Raw genomic sequence first — 16,856 nt, 5'->3', positions numbered from 1 at the left:
GTTCCAGGACAGCCAGGGCTACACAGAGAAACCATGTCTCGGGGAAAACAAAAACAAAACCACGGGACTTTGAGGCCCAGCTTGAGCATCGTCTCTAAAGCGCTAGTCTTGGTCCTCCTGGCAGGCTTCTTCCTCCATCCCTGTTCTGTAACTCAGTGCTTCACTGAAGCTTTCATGCGACTTTTCTCCAGTACTGATTATTAAACTTAGGGCCTTCCATATGCTAGGCAAGAACACTTGCCTCTCCTATAAAGCTATATTCCCAGCCTTACGTTACATCTTAATTAAATATGGCCATCTCTCCAACTGTGAGCCCCCCCCCCCAGCAAGAGCAAGGATTATATGACATTCATTTTTTAGCCCTGCTCCCGCTTTTTCTTACAATGCTTGATGAGTGCTCTCTAAGTGTTGAATAAGAAATGAATGTATAGGAGGTGGTAAATAATTCCTTTTTTTACAAATTGGAAAATGCTCAGCTCCAAATGTTTTTTGTTGTTGTTGTTGTTGCTAAAGATAGCCTTGCATGTTTTATTTTCCTGCATCCACTTCCCAAATTGCTGGAATTGCAGGCCTCTGCCACCATAGCCAGTTTCGGAGGTGATGGAGACTGAACCCAGGCTTTGCACATACTAAGCAAGCACGACGAGAGCTCACCTCTGTCCCTGGGCCGGTGGTTGATTTTCTTCGCTTTCTTTTATCTGTGTACTTTTGAATGTTCGGCTTCAGCTCATTGTGAATGAGAGCATTAGATTTGGGATCTTACTCTCTGTCTCTTCCCTCATCCTTATGATTTTTGTTTGCTCGTTTTGCATCTCTCTATGCAACTGGCTGTCCTAGAATTTGCTATGTAGACCAGGAAACGTCCTTACTTCTTCAAATCTGTTTTTCTATGTACTCTACCCATCTCTCCCACCAGAAACTCTATCCAAACTAGGATGGGCCATTCTTCCCCTGAGGTGACAATCTTGGCAGTACAGAGCTCAACAAGAGGGCTTGTCTGTTACAGCAGGGTGCCGCCCTAACTCCTGCTTAAACTTTGAGCCCTGGCTCTGGTTCCAGTATCTTGAGAAACACTTAGCTCCTGTTACAGTTGGGCTTATATCTGCCACTGCCCACTTCCTGCCCTGGGCAGAGCAGGCAGGTGCTTGATCTTGACTGTCCCTGTGTCCTACCCATCTCATGAATTGGCAGAGACAGGTAGCTGGCCCTGACACCGTGTACTCCCCGCTTCCTGTCCTGCGCAGAGCAGACAAGGGCTTGACCCTGACACCGTTCGGGTGTGTTTGCTTTTTGGATCGAAGAGACTTCATCTAGACAGTTTAGTCAAATCTCTTTCTCTTGCTTTCTCTGATACTTGTTTTCCCATCTCAGTATGCTTAGAATGTATCGAACTATATCAGAACCTGAATTTACATACGGTTTTTATTTATTTTTGAGACAAGGTCTTAATACATAGCTCTGGCTGACCTGGAATTCACTCACTCACCATATATGCCAAACCGGCCTTGAACCCACACAGGAGATATGCCTGCCTCTGCCTCCTGAGTGCTTGATTGGATTAAAAGTGTGTACTACCATGCTCAGCAATGCATTTTTATTTTATTTGTATGGGTGTTTTGCCTGCGTGTATGCATGCCAGTACACAAAGTGCATTCAGTGCCCACAGAGGCTAGAGAGGGCAGAAGATACCCAGGAACTGGAGTCACAAATGGTTGGGAGCAATGAAGTGGGTGCGGAGAGTCAAATCCCCCTCCTCTAGAAGAGCGGCCACTGTTCTTAAGTACTGAGCCATCTTTCCAGTTCCATGTTTAATTTTTGGATGTATGTGTGTTATTAAGGGATAAACATTTTCTTAGAACATTGTGTACTAAATGGTTGCCCAACCTCACTTTGCTAATTCAAAAGTCTTGAGTTATTTAGAAGTCTTAGAGGCCAGGATGCCTAACACCTGGGCCAAACAAAGGCCAATCTGATCGAGTTTGCGGTTTTTGTGTGTGAATGTTTGTATTTTTGTTTCTCACCCCCACCCATCCTGTGGTGTGTGTGTGTGTGTGTGTGTGTGTGTGTGTGTGCTATGTAGACCAGGCTGGTCTTGACCTCACAAATCCTCCTACCTTAGCCTCCCTAATGCTGAAATTACAAATGACCACCACCACACCCAGCCATTATCATCGTTGTCTCCATGCATATGGGTCTACTTCTAAATAATGGTTTTAATGACTCCATTCCTCCACACATCAAATTCCTAGCTGAATATTTCGTTAGATTTTCAACAGACACCCCAAACCTCTCACTGTGTTCTCAGACCACTTTTTCCTGTTTCTTGCCTTGACGAATGGCTTTATTAGGCTCCCTCCTGCCTGACACAGTAACCTGACAGGATCCTTTTCTCTTCTTGATCTCTAGGTCTCCTCAGTTTGTCTCTAAGTCACGTGACATCTTAAATACCTCCCCTCTCTTAGTCATTAGTGTCACTATAACTTGGTTTCTACTCTCACAGTTTGTTGCTTGAATCACCAGTTCGTACCAGTTAGCTAAGTGATTATCCTGTCCCCACTAGGAGCCACCTGGTGGCCATCCAGCGCCCCATGCTGTCAGATGGATCTCACAAGGCAGATTAATAGGACACTCTTCTGTTTAGAAGCATTCCTGCGCTTTAGTCTGTTGGATTTCTGCATCTGAGTCTCTTCCCCCACAGGCATCCCTCACATTCACCCCAATCCCTTGCTACCTCTAACTCCGGCTTCCAACCCAAGCACAGTGACCAACCTTGCCTCCTGCCTCTCAGAGCACTGACTCCTCCAGTCCGTTCTGCCAAGGCCGCTTTCTGCTCTATTGCACTCAGCATGTTTTTTCAAAAGCCTTTCCCCAACCTTCCAGCCAGTGTTGCCTTACAATTCTGAGTATCCATTCATCTATTTATTTACTCAACAAAGACTTATCCAGCCATCTTGGATATCCAGATTCCAGGAAATCAGGGTAGTTTACTTGGTGTAATTTTCGTTCTTGTTTTTTTTCTTTTTTTCCAGAAACCAAAACCACTGCTATGATAAAATAATTAAAAAAAAAATACCCCTGCAAAAAAAAAATAAAACAATTTAGGGGAGGAATAGTTTATTTTAGCTCACAGTTCCAAGTTAGGTTCATCATCATAGCAGGGAAGTCGAAGGAGCAAGAATTGAAAAACCCCTAGTCATATCCACAATAAATGTGGTAAAAACAAGATGTCAATAAATAACTGTACTGTCATTTGCTAAACCTGGCAGACCTTATTTCTACCCGTTAGTGTTGTGCAGTGAGCCAGGGGAGGACTATCATTAGGTAAGTTGCTGTGTCTTAACACAGGTACATCACAACAAAGCACAAACCATATTTGAACACTTTTAATGTGGATTGGAAGTATCATTTATGATGACAGAGGGCAGTTGTAAGAACACTACAATTCTCTACTAGACTTGAAATTTCCTCCAAATTAAGGGTGGCAGCTCGAGCATTCCTTTCACAAGCTCATCAACACAGGATCCCCAAGACAGGGTTCAGGGGTGACTGGAAGCACTGGGTGGATCTGGAGAAAGCCCACAGGTTGGATTCTTCTTTGTCTTCCTGTGTGGAACTTGGGCCTAGAACTCACTGCTACGCATTTCCAGCCTCCATATTCACCTCCACTGCTGACTTTAGGATAGCACACATATCCTTTGCCAGTTAGAGTGTCTTGTGCTAACTCTGGTCTCGAAACACACAGATTATAGAAGCTGAGGATTTCCCCCAACCTTAGGCTATAAATTAAATAGAAAAAAAAGTTTAAATTTTTCTGAAACATTAACTGTCACACTAAGGAGGACATGGAAAACGAATCGAGAAAAAGTTAGCAGTTTGAATGAACAGAATGTCTGTTTTTCATCCACTTTCAACTGCCCAGTAAGTTTAGCTGTTAAGAAGAAAGCTATTGGAGCTGGTGAGTTGGCTCCACAGTTAAGAGTACTGACTGCTCTTCCAGAGGTCCTGAGTTCAATTCCCAGCAACCACGTGGTGGCTCACAACCATCTGTAATGGGATTTAATACCCTCTTCTGGTGTGTGTGAAGACAGCTACAGTGTACTCATATTAATAAAAAATAAGTCTTTAAAAAATAAAAAAGAGGAAGAAAGTTATTTGACAGCCACAGGGCACACACTTGTAACTCCAGCACTTAGAAGACTGGGATAGGAGGAGGCTAGAAGGTTGAAGTCAGCCACAGGGGGATGGAGGGGTGGAGGTGGAGGTGGGGGGAGGGGGAGGGTGGACACATTGACATCCTGTGGGAAAAGGGAAGAGAGAACAGAAACAGCAGGGAAAGGGGAGGAAAGTAGGGGAGGGGACAAAAAGGGGAGAAGAGGGAACAGAAGTAGGGGCGGGGAAGGGGAGGAGAGAAAAGAAGAGGAAAGGGTTGGGGAGGGAAGAGAAAAATAGCATTCTGAAGCACAGGGAGTCAGGGAGGTGGGTGCACCACACATGGACCTAATCTATACCATTATGTGCAGCTGCTGCCTCTGGAGTGAGTTATGTCCTTCCTTTAGCAAGCTCACCTTCTTATTTATCTTCCCCACACAGTATAAACCCTGAACTTCTCAAACAAACTCTTTCTTTTTTGTTTTTTGTTTTTTTAGGGTTAGGGTTATTATTATATCTTAGTACATTGCAGTTGTCTTTAGACACACTAAAAGATGCCATCAGATCTCATTATGGATGGTTTGTGAGTCAACCATGTGGTTGCTGGGATTTGAACTCAAGACCTTCGGAAGAGCAGTCAGTGCTCTTAACTGCTGAGCCATCTCTCCAACCCTAAGCTGGAGACCTTTGATGGCAGGCTGACTCTGCCCATTGCTCCTCACAGTCAATTCCCAGGGCTGCCCTGCATGAATTGAATTCACAGGGCTGGTTTGGGGGAGGGGGATGAAAATAGGCTAGGTCAGTGAAAAGCAAAGCAGATGGTGAGCTGTTCTGAATTTTAAGGAAATGTGAAAAGGTCTGTCTTTACAGCCTCAAGGCCCCTTAGAAGCAGTAATAGAGCCTCTTAGCCTTGGAAAAAACAAACAAACAAACAAACAAACAAATGCCCAGGAACTTAAGTCTTTGTGAAAGCTATGTGTTCAGGGCTTGCAATACAGCAAAGGAGGACATGAAAATAAAGTTACTGGTTTCCACCAAGGCTGACACACTCCACTGAATACTACCTAGGGCCTGGACTTGAGCCAAATTGGAAAGGAAGCAATCTTAGTTCCAGTCACACTGGTCTGCCAGCCTGCTACACAGCGGGAAGGCTATGTATATAATAATGCATATTGCAAACTATCTAGCAAAGGGGATTTCGAATCCTCAAGGAAACCACAAACGTTTGATGGTAGGAGAAGAAAAAGATTTCATGAACATTCCTTTTCCAGCAGGAGTTGGAACCCTGGGCCTTCCTTTTACATGCTGGGCAGGGAGGCTCCCACAGGCTACATCCTGGCTGGCCCCTCAGGTTTCAGAAGCATTCCACATGACTTCTCGTCTTCTAGAAATCTTTTGCTGTGACACATCATCTCTCGTCCTCAAATTCTCACTGTCCAGACTGAGAGTCCCTGGGAAGAGACTGCGAATTCTGTGTGTCTTTACTTTGTCCTGTAGATACTTGTCATAGCCTCGGTCCCCTTTCAGCTTCAATTTACTTGACATTTTCCTTACTCCCAAGTTTTTTGACTGCAAAACAGAGGTTAGAATCTGAAATCTGTCTCATAATGTGATTTTTTTTCTCTCTCTCTCTCTCTTTCAGGAAAGGAGGCGTGGAGTTGCTTGTCCTGTGTGTGGAGCTACCACCTTCTGAAAGGAATCTGCATCCCAGAATGTATCGTAGGGGAATACAGAGAGGGAAAGGTACTGAGACCTGGGCTTGGTGTATGCTCTTCCACTCCCACCCTTGGAGAGCTCATTTCCCACATGTCTTTCTGGGAAGTGAAAATGGCCTACATATGGCTACACTCCGCACAGCCTATGTTTAACACTGAACCATCTCTTTCATTCATAAGATACTCAGGCTACCAACCTTCAGCTTCCATGAGATTCACAAGAACTGAAAGGATCTAAGATAACTTGAGCCCTATAGCCATTCGTTATGACCACAGAGGAAGCTCAGTCCCCCATTACAACAGAAATACAAACTCTCCTCTTTCTGGCTGTTTGAACAGAACACAGGAGGAAGCTTGCTGGCCCTGCTCTTCCAATTCCTCCACATCTTACAGCAAGTATAGGATAAGCAGCTTTCCTGGGAGCCACTGATTTTCTGCATCCATTCTTGGTTGTGTTCCTAAACTTGAAACCATAAGAAAATGCATCGATAGTTGAAATAAATAAAAATAAAATCATTAAAATAAAAATAAATAAAATAAATCAACACATTTGCTCACAAGCTCTGTTTGAATTCTGACATCAAAGTTAAAGTTCAGAGAATCGGGCTCCGAGAAGTTTAAGAATTTATTGACGATCACATGGATAGAAGTTACATAGGTAGCACCACACCCAGAAGATGTGACAAGAAGATCTGAAAGCATCATAGATACTCCCAACTGCTTCAAGAAAAGCAAATCCCATTTCTCTTTTTCTTTCCTTTTCACGTATTTATTTTCAGGGAAAATAGCACACACTGCAAGTGCCCCGCCACTGAGCATCCGACCTTTGTGCTCCTCCTCCTTGTCATCCGTTTCACTGAAGGTTTGGATGCACGGTAAGCCAGTATCTTCTGGGCCACTGACATGGCTTAGTAGGTAAAAGTGCTGGCTGCATGAGCAACTTGAGTGTAATCCTCAGATCCCATGACAGAAGGAAAGAACAGCTCCTAAAAGTTATCCTCTGACCTCCGCATGCATGCCTACATATACATCTGTACACACATACAAACACTACCACCACCAATAACAACAATTATTGTTGTTGTTGTTGTTGTTGTTGTTGTTGTTGTTGTTGTTGCTGCTGCTGTTATTTAAATGGGATGTCTTTCCCTAACCTATATGTCTAGCAGCAGGGAAGGAGAGAGTTGTTGCCATGGACCTTGAACCCTCTTCCAATAAGGTTTTCTGTTTGTTTGTTTGTTTTGTTTGTTTGTTTGTTTATTCGAGACAGGGTTTCTCTGTGTAGCCCTGGCTGTCCTGGCACTCACTTTGTAGACCAGGCTGACCTCGAACTCAGAAATCCGCCTGCCTCTGCCTCCCAAGTGCTGGGATTAAAGGCGTGCACCACCAGCGCCCAGCTCCAATGAGTTTTAATTGTCTTAGTTATAATTTCCAATTATATTCTGAGTCTGGGCACAAGAATCCAGGAACCATAGAAGTGAAGCAGGTAACTAATATAAAAGAGTAAGGGCCAAAGAAAACCACAACACCAACTTGATGGAAAGTAGAAATCAAATCCCTGCATTCAGGAGGCTGAGCACAGGAGCAGAATCATTGAAGCCAGCCCAGCCAGGCTACATAACAAGGTAGATAGATGAGAGAGAGAGAGAAAGAGAGAGAGAGAATAGATAGATAGATAGATAGATAGGTAGGTAGGTAGATAGATAGATAGATAGATAGATAGATAGATAGATAGGTAGATACATAGATACATAGATAAATAGATAGATGATTATTAGATATAGATACATAGATAGACCAACAACAACAAGAAAAAACTGCACATAGACAGAAAATAAAAAAAAAAAAAGGAAACCAATGTGCCATCTAGATGTTGACAAACACAAAGCACTGGGAATTGCATCACATTAGAAAAGTCCAAGAAGGAGACCACTGCCTTTCTCCTCTGCTCCTGAGGTTGCCAAGTGGGAGTAGTGACCTGGGTGGTAAGTGCTCTGGATCTGAGAAGGAATTAGTAACTGACTGGAATACTGCCTTTGCAAAGTGCAGTTATGTGAAAATGCCTAGAAGCAAAAGTGTGTAGCAAAGTTTGACACAACTGGTCCTTGACCTTTGAGTTTGTTACATTGTAACAAAGCCCTCCAGAAGCCTGGAATTCTCCTACTATTATTATTCCTAGAGTGTCTCAGAGGTCAGGGTCCAACTAAGGTTTCCTCCAATTGTACACTTTGGTTTGGTCTTTTACCCAGCACAAATAAAATGGACTAGAACACTCACACCGCCTCACCACCACCACTAATCACTTTCTTCCCTACTCAGAGGAACAAGAGAAAGCAGCCATTTGAGAACTCCAGCACCTAGTTAAAACCTCTGCACTCAGAAACCACTTCTTTCCTGTTCTTAACAGGGAGAAAACTTTAACTGTAAAAAATGCCACGAGAGCTGCATGGAATGCAAGGGTCCAGGCAGCAAGAACTGCACCGGGTGCTCAGCTGGCCTGCTGCTGGACATGGACGACAACCGCTGCCTCCATTGCTGCAATGCCTCCCACTCCCGCAGATCCCAGGACTGCTGCGACTGCCAGAGTTCCACAGGTGAGGGCAGGTGGGACGGCCTGCAGGAAAATGGCACATCCTCCTCAGAAAGCTGATGGCTCTAGAGTGGAAGGCATATGAATAGTTCACCAAGTGTCTGCTGTGCACCTACCTACATTGTGCACCTACCTACCTACCTACGTGGAACTTCGTGGTTCACAAATTGTGTTTGTTTTCACCTCTGTGGCAGATACCTGGCAAGAACTATTTAAAGAAGGGTTTATTTTGGCTCACGGTGTCAGAGATTTTTAAGTTCATGGTCCTAAGCTCTGTCATTTCTAGGCAACGGTGAGCCTCAGTCTCCTGGCAGAAAGCACGTGGTAGAGCATCACAGCTCACCACGTGGCAGTCAGGAAACACAGAAGTTTGAGAAAACGTATCCTCCTGGGACGTGTCCCAGTAACCTATGTCCTCCGACTGGAACGCATCTTTCACCACCTCTAAGTAATGTCATCATATTAGGTATCTGTCAATAGATTCATCTACTGAATAGGTCGAATCCCCAGCATCTGTCACTCTCCATAAGCTCATCAACTAGCAACCAAGGCCCCAAGTCTTTGGGGGAGATATCCGAGGTTCAAACCTTAATCAAACAGACCCTATTTAAGCAACAAAGAGACAGAGGCCCAAAGGCTGGATTATCCTGCTCAAGTCCACAGTAATAGGTAGGAGGCTCTAACCAGGCTTTATGGTACGTGTGTGTATAATCCAAACACTTAGGAGGTAGAAGCAGGAAGATCAAGAGGTCAGGACCACTCTTAGCTAAATTGAAAGTTTGAGAGACCATCTGGGGCTACCTCAATTTTTGAGACTAGACTTCATATTTTAAGAAAAATCACATATACACATGCACACCACAGATGCTCAACTGGAATTTGAACATTGGCCTACTAGACTGCAAAGCCACAAAGCCTCACATTCTTTCTGCAGTTATGCTGCCCCCATCTTAATGAAGTCTAGAATTTGATCTTCCTAAATGTATTTTGTTTCTTTTTTTTTTTTATCTTTGCTCCTAAGGGAAAGGGAGGAAGGAATTGGTTATCTTGATTCTCCTGAAACTCACTCTACTCTAGCTCAAATCTAGCCATTTCGATAGAGATTTGAAGCATTTTAGAAATAAGATATCATGGAAAGCTAAGAATAAATGAAACAACTTTACCAATTCCAAGCCTCCAATTATCCTCCAACCTCATCTGTGTATATTAAAACTGAGACCTAATCCCAAGGATAGTAAGCTATGAGTGCATCCAGCACCCTGAAAGGAAAACGTTCTCCAAAGGTCCAGTATAGATTCTCCTGTCTCAGGAACCACGTGCCACAGGCAGATAGATCACTTACCTGTCCCTCTAGTATGATCATATTTTCTCCAGGGAACAAGTGATGACATAGATAATGTTAAATACAATAACGATAATACTGCTAGTTTAGAGGAAACATTTTTGCTTGATGGGCAAGATCCTGTTAGCATAAAATAGGAACCCCATTAAACACCATTGGTGGGACAGGCAGAGGGTGTCAGTCACTGGGATTACTTAGTTGCAGGAGTGGTTGCAAGGTCCCCGTGGAGGGGTAGAGAATGTGAGAGAAAGTGGGGAATGAAGGGAGAGAAGAGAGGAGAGGAAGAGTCTACTGTGTATTAAAATTTCTACAACCAACTGGGCAGATAGCTTTTCCTCATACTTTTTTTTTTTTTTTTTTTTTTTTTTGCTTTACTGTATTACAAAGAAAATTTATTGATTACAAAGAAAATGAAACAAAATAGTTAAACTACTCAAGTCATACTACCTGAATGGATGAATATAAACTAAGAAAAATCATCGGAATGCTTAACTCTTCTATGGAGCCTTTTTGCTTCTGTCTGGTCCTGAGTGTGTGTGTGTGTGTGTGTGTGTGTGTATGCGTATGTCTGTATTTTCAGTGATGCCCTGAAAAACAGAGGCTTATGACTAAGAAAGGGCAGGGCTCTGGAATTCAAAGTTTGCAATTGTGCTATAAATCCCTTGTCATTTGAGATGGTAGTCAGAATGTTAGGATAATAGAGTATTCTGTTTCTTGCTCAGGGAATGCCAAGACTATCCAAGAAAACTAAAAACAGTGATCAGAGAATTTGCCTCCAGAATCCCACCTGAATTTGAAGTTAATGGCTTGGAAAATCCACTTGTTTTACAAACCAGTTCTCATCTATCACAACAAATTGGTCCCAAATTTTTCCAAGGCCACAAATTGACTGAGAGTCTGTGGGCTTTATAAATTATGCTTTCTTGTTCTTGAAGGGTGGGAGAGTCGTGTTGGACCAGTCTAAAAGATAGTTAGAGAGATAACTCCATTTTAGAAAAAAATAATCAGAGTTCTTGTTTAGTAGTAAAGGAAAAAACAAACAAACAACCCCATTTCTCAAGAATCAAAGAATCACTGAGAAGGTTGGACCCTTACAAACTGGCCCAGGAAACAGGGACCTGGGGTCCCTTTTGGATTTCCAACTTAATTAACATTCTAGAAGCACTGGTTGGTTTTGTCAGATATGGACTGGGACTCTTGAGGATACATACTGTGTTTTTGTAGAGCGGTTGTCTCCTAAGAAAATAGATATAAAAAGTTCTTCACTTCACAGTTTGATTTTCCCAATTGTGTTTCTTTTTCCCCCTTTGCTGCTGCTCCTGGGACGGCCTTCCATCAGATGAGTGCATCCTTCCAGCCAGGGAGGCTGAGTTTTACGAGCACACCAAGACTGCTCTGCTAGTGACCTCTGGCGCCATGCTGTTGCTGCTGCTGGGGGCTGCTGCGGTCGTGTGGCGGAAGTCTCGAAGCAGACCTGTGGCAAAGGGGCGGTACGAAAAGCTGGCAGAACCTACCGTGTCATACTCCTCCTACAGGAGCAGCTATCTTGACGAGGACCAGGTGATTGAGTACAGGGACCGGGACTACGATGAGGACGATGAGGACGACATCGTCTATATGGGCCAAGATGGCACTGTCTACCGGAAGTTCAAGTATGGGCTGCTGGATGAGACGGAAGATGATGAGTTGGAGTACGATGATGAGAGCTACTCTTACCAATAAACAGAGCCCCCTCCCATCTCAAACCCACCACCCACCACCCACCTCCCATCCCTTCCTGGTCCCTTCCTGGCTCTCAATCCTGCTGGGAGCTACCAATGCATTGGCTGAGGTCTGAGTGTTTGCTTTTGTCCTTACCTTGCATCCAACCCGAATATGTAGGGATGCTGGAGTCTGCTGTGCTGCTTTTCATTAGCTGAGTGCAATGAACAGATCCTGCAAGGAGAGAATTCGAAGGCATTTTCCCCGAGGGTATGTCAAGGGTATTAAATGCAGGAATCTAAAAGAACTAAGATCTGTTGAACACTCTAATGTGATTTTTAAAGTGGATGGAGAAGAGGACCTGTAAGGGTTCTGCTTTCAAACTGTAGTTGGAGACTCACTCTCATCCCCACAACTGCTACCTTCTAGAATTCTGATATTTGACTAAATAGAGGGGAGATGGAGTACTAGAGAGTTGTTGGAGCTGGGGTGGGAGGTCTCTCCACTTTCAATCGTGGAAAGAAAGAAAGAAAGAAAGAAAGAAAGAAAGAAAGAAAGAAAGAAAGAAAGAAAGAAAGAAAGAAAGAAAGAAAGAAAGAAAGACGGGAGGGAGGGAGGGAGGGAGGGAGGGAGGGAAAGAAAGAAGGGAGGGAGGGAGGGAGGGAGGGAGGGAGGGAAGGAAAGAGAGAGAGAGAGAAAGAAAGAGAGAAAGAATAATCAATCTGTGAAGACCAAGAAAGGGGACTTGAAGTTTCTTAAACAGTACTCCTGAAGAGCAACCACCTCCTTTGACTGCTTAGGACCCATCTATACTGAAAGGATTAGCAGCCTCAGAGCTGACAGTCCACACGCTAGCTGGGCCCCAGCTCCTTTGCAGAAACCCAGAACCATAGCCACCTAAGAGCAGAGGAAGGTCAGACGGAGGGAAGGCAGCACCAGGGCCAGAAGGAAGGAAACTGTTTCCAAGACTTTCCCCCTTGTGATTTTCTAAGAGCCTCTTTGATAGGAAGTAATAAAAGAAAAATTGTAATAGTAACACAAAAGACAAAAATTTCACTCACGCTCAACAATTAAATAAAGACTTCAGCTGCTAAATCAGACCAAAGTTGTCATCAATGAGTCATCAAAGAAGCTTGAATTCTCAGTAAGGATAGGTAGGTCAGAGCCTAACCTTAAAAAAATTCCCATCGTCCCTCTCAGGCTGCAAACAGCTGCCCGGGTCTCTTCACTCCTGCACTGTGCTTTGTTCCCAGGCTTCTTTTTGCCACTCTGGTCAAGTGTGTTAGATCATGTAACTGTGGGCACTTTTTCTGAACGTGGTGGTTCATAGTGAAGGCACGGAGCACAAAATGACACAAACAAAATCCCGTGGGGCTCCTTGTGACAGGTAATGCTATGCGGAGAACACCAAAAAGTGATGGGTAACATCATCACTTGATGACCAATCATAATACAATGAGTCGCACACCTGCCATGTGCCAGGCACTGAGCTAATTTACATATCTTACCCACTTCATACCTAACGACCAGCCAAATGCTGCCATCCATCCCTTATTTTCATAGAAAATCTGACACCTCCAAAAAGGATGAGCCACTTAGCTCAAGATTGAGGACAACTGATCAAGATTCAAGGAATAAGAATGCACTTAAAGCATGCATTCTTAATAACTGTGTGCCACTGAAAGTTATTACATCCTAAATGCAATAAAGCTATGTCTGTTACTTTACTCTATGACAGTTATCCTAGGTGCTATAGTAACATCTGTGAATGTAAATAACATTTACTAATAGGAAAGTCCAGTGCTTTTTTCAGCCCAGTGTGTTTCTTTAGAGAAAAGCCCTTAGGACACAGACCACAAAACAGTTTCTACCAATATCCAGTTTCCTTTTCAGGCTTTCTGAACTCAACGGCCTTTGTCAGGATTGCTCAGACCTACCATAGAGCACACATGGAGCCCAGTACAAAATAAATGAGTGAGCAGTGCTCCAGCAACACTTTTCATATGAACAGTAATATCTGAACTTCAAGTCGTTGTCACATATCATGAAATAACATCCTTTGATGGCTGCTAAAAAAGAGAGAGAGAGAGAGAGAGAGACCCCTGAATCTAGCAACAGGTGGCCCCAAACACTTCAGACATTATATGAGTCACATAAACATGGGATAAGTTCCCAAATTTTTGATCATTTAAAATGAACTCTCCAAAATCCATTTGATTGTTCACTTAACATAGCTTTAAAGAATCACCTTCAGGTCGATGGAAGAATCTATCCCTTGCTATGTAATTCCAGAGTCCAGCTATAGAAACAAGTAATTCTGGCTGCATATGCCATTTGTCTTCCTTGAGAATGTAGAAGCAGGCCGAGCTGCTCTCAGTAGGCTACAAAGCCATTTTCCCAAGAAAAAGATCTGTGCTTATGATGATGTACAGTCTCCCAAGCTGATCTGAAATACAAAAGAAAAAAAGAAGAAAAAAAAATGTGTCGTTACTCTTTGTGATTCACAGAGAAAGACACTGTGTGCCCATGTGATTAAGACCCAGCCTCCTGTCTGTGTAGACGTAATGCGTTCTTCTCAAACTGCCTTTGAATTCTATGCTAGCGATGCCCTGATGGGTAAACATGGTTGGAAAAGGTTGGAAAACACCTTTCAGGTTTTTGCTTGCAAATAACTTGAAAATGTTAAGACTAGAAATGCACCAGGAGACTGAGTAAAAAGCTCAGATGATGTTGACTCCCCGAAGAGAATGTTAAATTAAAAGTAAAGTGAAAGCAAGACCAGAGAATGCTACAAAGAGTTGCTTATCAGGAGACTATTTCTCAGCATTTTTATGTGCATGGTACTATGATGTACGGGATAATAGCTGCAGAACAGTAGGCATCCTGGGTTTTGTCTGCTTCGTTCTATCTACACCCAATGCTGAGCAAGTGTTACCATTGATGAATTTCCTCTCCAATAAACTGATCCAGTCTGTCTTTCAGCCTCACCACCACTGCCTCATCCTTAGCGTTACTGAATTTCAGTCCTTCTCCATTTCTTTTTCTCACTCCTGCTAGCAAAAGTCGTGCAGGAGTAGACAGGCTGCTGCAGGCTGCAATCTCGGTGTTCAGGAAACTGAACAAGAGAAATAGAGTATCTGGCCAGGAAAAAAGAGGAGAAACAGACAGAAACAGTCAGAAACCAACAGCATGAGATGGCCCAGCTCTTGTGTAGGCTTGACAATGGCAAATGGAGAAAACTGCCCTCTGTGAAGTTGTCTCTGACCTATGCATGCACATCATGGCACACATGCGAAGAAGAAGAAGAAGAAGAAGAAGAAGAAGAAGAAGAAGAAGAAGAAGAAGAAGAAGAAGAAGAGGAAGAGGAAGAGGAAGAGGAGGAGGAGGAGGAGGAGGAGGAGGAGGAGGAGGAGGAGGAGGAGGAGGAGGAGGAGGAGGAGGAAGGAGAAGGAGAAGGAGAAGGAGAAGGAGAAGGAGAAGGAGAAGGAGAAGGAGAAGGAGAAGGAGAAGGAGAAGGAGAAGGAGAAGGAGAAGGAGAAGGAGAAGGAGAAGGAGAAGGAGAAGGAGAAGGAGAAGGAGAAGGAGAAGGAGAAGGAGAAGGAGAAGGAGAAGGAGAAGGAGAAGGAGAAGGAAGGAGAAGGAGAAGGAGAAGAAGAAGAAGAAGAAGAAGAAGAAGAAGAAGAAGAAGAAGAAGAAGAAGAAGAAGAAGAAGAAGAAATAAGAATATGTTTTTAAGCTAGTCATAGTGCCTCAGGTTTGTAATTCCAGCACATGGGATGGTGAGGCAGGATTGCCATGAGAGCAAAGCTAGCTTGGGCTATCTAGCGTTTTAGGAAAGTCTGAACAACACTGTAAGACCATATTTCAGCAAGGTCAATTCTGCATTAGCCCCTCACTTGTCTCCAAACTTCTCACCCACAATTCCCTGGTTCCTCCCAATTTCCCAGCCTCCCCTCTTATTCTCCCACAGCACCAAATTGCTTCTGGGCTCTTGAAATACCACTCCTTTCCTCACATCTTTCAGCGTGTGTTGGCCATCCTCCTGGGAAGTTGCTTTTACAGCCTTGACCAGAAGGAAAATTCCTTGTCATCCTTTAGAGTTGTGTGCTCTTGTCCTCCATCCTGGGAGGTCTGCCTAGGTTACGTCCTCACAGGTCTTCGATGTAGACACTGCGTTTGGACATAGAGTTTCTTCCCCTTACCTTGTGATCCTGTTTGCTTACCCTTGTGTACACAAAATCTGGCTACTCTTTCAGATGGCTATTTTCTTCTAGAATCTAGGACACAGTGCCCAACACTCTGTGTGTGTGTGTGTGTGTGTGTGTGTGTGTGTGTGTGTATGTGCGTGTGTGTGTGTGTGTGCGTGTGTCTGTGTCTGTGTGTGTGTGTGTGTGTGTGTGTGTGTGTGTGTGTGTGTGTGTGTGTGTGTAAAATCAAGGGCACTTTATAGCCAAAGATGGTAGCTTACAGTTGAAATCCCAGTACTCAGGAGGCCAAGGCAAGAGGATCATCATGATGAGTTTGAGAGGCCAAATTGGGCAATGTATTAAGTCCCTGGCCAGCATAGAGTATAGATTGAGATACTGTTAAAAAATAAAATCAAACAATAACAATAAAAAAAACTTACAGAAGTTATTAATGCAAAGCCTGGTTCTTACCCCAAAGGGAATTTATTGTGAACGAAATATGAATGACCATGACCTAGAGATATGGATTTAGACTTCCTGGAATGACGTGTCCTGCTCTAGAAATGATTGTATTCATTTTTATAGGCACAGGAAAAAAATCAGGTATAAGTTAATGGCTACTTTTAAGAATGTCACCACCAATATGTGATGGGGACAACAGGTAGAGAGGCTACAGCAAAGCAGAGAAACTGTTTCAGAAGGTATCTGATGCCATTCTTAGCTTGTGAAAGCTCTCTATCTGATGTATAATACAAAGGCTTTATCTGATAGTCCAAAGGAATGTCTCTTCCACTATAGAGCTGTGTGATAAGTGTCTACTAAAGGACTAAAGTCCAAAATACAAGTCTGGCTCTCAGCCACATTGTTATAACCCTTCACAGTCAAGAAGTGCTAGTTGGTCTGTAGAATCTTCAACATAGGCACTTTTTCAGGGAACATTCATTCATAAATTAATTTATTAATTCATAAATTGAATTTTTCTTTTTGGTTAGTGCATATATGTCTTCTCATCTGGAAAGCACCACATGTCTGGAGTGGCCCAGAAGCCAGAAAAGGTTGCCAAATTCCCTGGAGCTAGAGTTACAGGAAAATTAGTTCATGGGACCTCTACAAGATCACTAAGTACTCTTGGCCACTGAGGCAGATCTCCAGTCCCTGTTTTGTTTGTTTTT

General features: G+C 43.5%; 1 protein-coding gene across 5 annotated transcripts in view; it reads left to right on the top strand.

The window, feature by feature from the left end:
* Positions 1–12,597, top strand: part of Pcsk5 (proprotein convertase subtilisin/kexin type 5) — a 405,399-nt gene extending 392,802 nt beyond the window's left edge. For 3 of the 5 annotated variants that reach the window (XM_006526759.4, XM_011247162.3, XM_030250766.1), the window contains 3 exons: positions 5,792–5,892; positions 8,272–8,458; positions 11,136–12,058. In XM_006526759.4, coding sequence (XP_006526822.1) covers positions 5,792–5,892; positions 8,272–8,458; positions 11,136–11,518 — 671 coding nt within the window. In that variant the 3' untranslated portion in view covers positions 11,519–12,058. Of the gene's footprint in view, positions 1–5,791; positions 5,893–8,271; positions 8,459–11,135 lie in introns of all 5 variants that reach the window. The other 2 variants (NM_001190483.2, XM_017318080.1) reach the window with 2 other exon arrangements.
* The last annotated feature ends 4,259 nt before the right edge of the window (positions 12,598–16,856 follow it).

The sequence above is a fragment of the Mus musculus genome, chromosome 19 (assembly GCF_000001635.26).
Source record: "Mus musculus strain C57BL/6J chromosome 19, GRCm38.p6 C57BL/6J".
NCBI classification, from domain to species: Eukaryota; Metazoa; Chordata; class Mammalia; order Rodentia; family Muridae; genus Mus; species Mus musculus.
Note: the sequence above shows the minus strand (reverse complement) of the source record. Positions and strands in the feature narration are given on the sequence as shown.